The sequence below is a fragment of the Eschscholzia californica genome, unplaced genomic scaffold (genome assembly GCF_041429995.1).
Source record: "Eschscholzia californica isolate CP2 unplaced genomic scaffold, dmEscCali1.0.p SCAF_1, whole genome shotgun sequence".
Classification (NCBI taxonomy): domain Eukaryota; kingdom Viridiplantae; phylum Streptophyta; class Magnoliopsida; order Ranunculales; family Papaveraceae; genus Eschscholzia; species Eschscholzia californica.
The window spans coordinates 68,066,505-68,070,977 of NW_028238198.1; the positions used below are offsets into that span (position 1 = coordinate 68,066,505).

The 4,473-nt window shown below is 35.3% G+C and overlaps 1 protein-coding gene across 3 annotated transcripts; it reads left to right on the top strand.

Annotated features, from left to right (window-relative positions):
- On the top strand, positions 1 to 4,254 carry LOC147568567 (putative glycosyltransferase At5g03795). Of its 3 annotated transcripts, XM_086671166.1 has the most exons (5): positions 1 to 334; positions 444 to 649; positions 760 to 1,108; positions 1,193 to 3,614; positions 3,692 to 4,254. In XM_086671166.1, exons 1-4 carry the CDS (start codon positions 71 to 73, stop codon positions 1,856 to 1,858), a joined length of 1,485 nt encoding a protein of 494 aa, XP_086527292.1. In that variant the 5' UTR covers positions 1 to 70; the 3' UTR covers positions 1,859 to 3,614; positions 3,692 to 4,254. The 3 variants fall into 3 exon arrangements, with proteins under 3 accessions (XP_086527292.1, XP_086527284.1, XP_086527277.1); XM_086671158.1 differs by lacking the exons at positions 1 to 334; positions 444 to 649; positions 760 to 1,108 and having other exon boundaries at positions 2,357 to 2,439; positions 2,549 to 3,614; XM_086671151.1 differs by lacking the exons at positions 1 to 334; positions 444 to 649; positions 760 to 1,108 and having other exon boundaries at positions 2,357 to 3,614.
- Positions 4,255 to 4,473: the final 219 nt, after the last annotated feature.

Sequence of the window (4,473 nt, forward strand, 5' to 3'; positions counted from 1 at the left end):
ATTGGGATTGTTTCTTGTTAACTTTCTCCTATCACATATCACTGCCCAAAATCTATAGGGAGTGAGAGAGATGAAAAGATATTGCATGCCCACCTCTAATTCCTCTGCCTCTTCTTCATCTTCACATTCTGTTCTGTTTTTCTTACTTTTAATCCCATTCTTAGTAGTTTCAATAGTGATTTTCTCTCTAAGATCATCTCAGAATACTAATACTAATTCAACCACTAGCTGGTTTTCTCTCTCTTCTCACATTCACACTAACACTAACACTATTAGCTCAAATGGGGTTCAGAAAATTTCAGATTTAAATGCAAAAAAAGTAACCAATCCAACAGTAAGCATTGTTTTTCATGAAATCTTTACGAAAGCAAATTTGGGTCATCACCATTTTTAGAAATAATATGAAATTCCCAACTAATTTTACTTAATTCTTTTCATGATAGGTTTCAAGTGTTGATGAAGATTATAGTACTAGTGGGAACTCAACAATGGAGGTGAAAAAACAGAGGATTGAAGTTGGTCTTGCTAAGGCTAGAGCTTTAATAAAAGAAGCTACTAAGAGGAATGAAAATAAAACACTCACCCAAGTTGATGATCAAGATTATGTTCCTCAAGGACCCATTTATAGAAACGCAAACTCATTTCATCGGTAAAATTCGTTCTTGTTCATCTCGAATAAGACTAGAATCATGTTAAATGTTCTTAATAATGATCTTGCTATAAGGAAATTTAAATTCAAAATGTTTGTTAAAAATGTAGGAGTTATCTTGAGATGGAGAAGAGGTTTAAGATATTCGTTTACGAAGAAGGAGAGCCACCGATATTCCATGATGGTCCATGTAAAAGTATATATTCAACAGAAGGAATGTTTATTCATCAAATGGAGATGGAAACTAAATTTAGAACTAGAGATCCTAACCAAGCTCATGTCTTTTTTCTTCCATTTAGTGTTGTTAAACTAGTTCAATATCTGTATGAGCCTAATTCCCATACAATCGACGCCATCGGTCAGACTATTCTCGACTACGTAGATATCCTCGCGGGTAAATACCCGTATTGGAATCGAAGCCTTGGTGCTGATCACTTCATGCTTTCTTGCCATGATTGGGTAAGTAAATTGAACTTCAAAAACTCATTTTTTGTCATCTGTCTTTTACATCAAGACTCATGTTTTTTTTGCATTAATTCACAGGGACCTCAAACATCGGCTTATGTTCCACAACTATTTGATAAATCTATTCGGGTTTTATGCAATGCAAACAATTCCGAAGGATTCAAACCTTCAAAAGATGTATCTTTTCCTGAAATTCATCTAAGAACAGGAGAAATTACGGGTCTTTTAGGTGGTCCTTCCCCATCTCGTCGTTATGTTCTTGCATTCTTTGCGGGTGGTTTACATGGTTATATAAGATCTCTACTTCTTCGGCAATGGAAGAACAAAGATCAAGATGTTCAAGTGTACGAAAATCTCCCAGACGGAGTGTCTTACGATAAAATGATGAAGAATAGCAAGTATTGTCTTTGTCCTAGTGGATATGAAGTTGCTAGTCCAAGAATTGTTGAAGCAATTTATGCAGAATGCGTTCCTGTTCTAATTTCCGATAATTACGTCCCACCGTTTAGCGATGTTCTTGATTGGAACTCATTTTCGGTTCAGATTTCTATCAGCGATATACCAAACATAAAGAGAATTCTAATGGGAATCTCTCAAAATAGGTATCTAAAAATGCAGAGAAGAGTGAAACAAGTTCAAAGACATTTTGTTATAAATGGACCTCCTAAAAGATATGATGTTTTCCATATGATCATTCATTCTATTTGGCTAAGAAGGTTGAACTTCAAAGTTGTAGATGCTTGATTATTCATTCATGTTTCAGAGCTAGTGTCGAAATAGTGTAAGAACTTCTTGTACTATCATACATTATTCATATTATAACATAAAAATCACGAACAAGGGCATTAAACATTTAAGGGAAACTTTATAAATTAAATGATTTTGGAGGTAGAAATGTGCATAAACACAAGCTAGGGTTGTTAAAATAACAAAACTATAGGTGCATGAAGCGAAGTGAGTATTGAAGGACTATTCGTATTAGCACTATTCGTATTAGCACTATATGTTATTATAAAACTTATACGGTGTGACATTCTTTTCAAACCAGAGGACTACTCGCATGGTCAACCCCCTTTTATGAGGTCATTTAGTTTGGGTGAGGTATACACTGTCTAGTTGGGAAGTCTTCAATAACATACACTAATTTCCTATTAATATGGAGTTAGTGGGTTTGTTTCCCTGTATTTAGGAACTAACTAATTTTTTCCTCTACAAATTTGGAGTTTTCCCTTTGATCAAACTAGATCTTGATTACACAAATTATTAGGTTTGTTCACATCTCTCACTCTCTCTGTCTCTCTCTTGAGTACTATAATCAATACAAGGTAAGAAGCAAACCTCAGTTACTTCCTTTTATTAATTTTAATTTTCCTTAGTCTATTGTTCTGTCGATTATAATGGGTTTTAGTGTTGTTTGTTTTTGTTGATGCTTAGTAGTGTGAAAAGAACAATAAGAATGAGGGACGATGGTGAAACGACATTTTTCTCAATGAGAATGAGGGATGATGGTGAAATGACTATTTTCATACCGATATTGCGGTACCTAACCCGGTATCTAGTTATGACTTGGGTGATGGGTATCTGTGGTGGTCTGATCATCGGATATGTGGCTGTTATAGATGGTGGTCTTGCGTCAGTTCCTAAAGTCTTTCTGAAAACTGACGACCAAATGAAAGAAATGAAGCACTTTGTCAATTTTTTTTTACCCATAGCTATTGTGTTCATAGTTGTAGTTTACGATTCAATCACCAAAAAGGACACCGATGATTCCGGGATAAGTGTTCTACTAATTCTAGGAGGTATATTTTTTGATTGGGTCTGGACCGAGCCTTATATGAGTAGACGCATATATGATTTCGCTTTACATATGGGACGAGGTCTGATTTATGTAGCTTTTCGTTATGCATTTGAATTGCCAATATATATGTGTGAGATGGCTCCTAGTGGTTGTCATGATTTTCTCATTCTCAGCTTCCAGTTGATGATACCAATGGGAATCTTTCTTGGACATCTTGTTAACTACAATATTGGGTCGCATTGGTGTATCTTTTTGGTTTTCATCCCTGCTTCTATTATGTCAATCGGATATTTTCGACTCCCTCATACCCCCATCTACATGATAGAGAAAGGTGAATCAGGAAAAGCTAGAGACATACTCTCATTAATTCATGGGATGAAGAATGTTTACGAAGTTGACAATAAATTCTTTAATTTGGTACAATCTCATGCTGATGAGAAAGGATCTACGATCCACCCACGACCTTGTATGATGGTTTTACTGATTGCACTTCTCCAACAACTAACTGGAGCCAATGTTATATTGTTTTATGGTCCTTCAGCCTTCGAGGCAATCGGGTTTGATACCAATGCCTCTCTAATGGCTGGTGTTCTTCTAGGAGGAGTCAATGTTATTGCTTATTTTGTTTTTGTTCTCATCGGGGACAGACGGCCGACTAAATTCAAGCTCAAAACTGGATTAATTTTGATGTTTGTCTGCCAGGTTTATAACTTCACTACATTTTTAATTTTTATAATTACTTCAGTTAACTAACAAATGATACAATTTTATTTTCTCAGATAATCATTGGAATCTTAGCTCTAATCTCAATCAAAGAGCATGGCAACTCTATAATACTAGCTACGTGCATATATATTGCATGCTACATATGGTCGTGGGGTTCAGTTTGGTTAGTACCTAATGAGATATTCCGAACCCTTAAAATACCTTTGGCAATCCAATGGAGTCAAAATGCGTCAGCTAATTTGCTAGCAAACACGATCATGTCTTTCGTCTTCCTATCCATGCACAACAGTCTCAAATTCAATATTTATTGTGTAATTTTTTCATTTGTCGTGTTGATTATGTTTGTTGTTTTCTTTTTGCCTGAAAACAATGGTTTATCTGTTAAAGAAACGTCCATAGTGTGGAAGCAACATTGGTTTTGGAGAATATTTTTTACCAATAATGGGGGTGGTTGTGGTCTTGGTGGCGGCAGCGGTAAAGATGACCACGATGGTGGTGAAGGAGGTGTTGGTGGCAACGGTGATAATGATGTTATATTTGGACAGGAACCAACGTTGTATTACCGTAATATATCATATAATATAAGATTCTAAAAGGAAATGGTGAAATTGGACCAGTTTATTTTCTTTTATAGTTTAAATATATGGTGTTTATGGCTTTTCTTGTTACTCTCTCTTAATAGAAAGAAAAAAGTGATTTTGATTATGATATTAATAATCACTAGGGCGTCCTACGGACGCGACAAATCCTTATCGGCCAACGTCGCAACATTCTTGAATTCTAAGTATATCCTAATTGTATTTAATTTTTTTAATTAATAACACTATCACTCTTC

What these genes read in the sequence shown, in the direction of transcription:
- LOC147568567 (XM_086671151.1), top strand. Translation starts at nt 2,541, where the DNA reads ATGCTTAGTAGTGTGAAAAGAACAATAAGAATGAGGGACGATGGTGAA. An exon ending in TTTTGATGTTTGTCTGCCAG is followed by an intron (nt 3,615 to 3,691) that starts GTTTATAACTTC and finishes TTATTTTCTCAG; the next exon opens with ATAATCATTGGAATCTTAGC.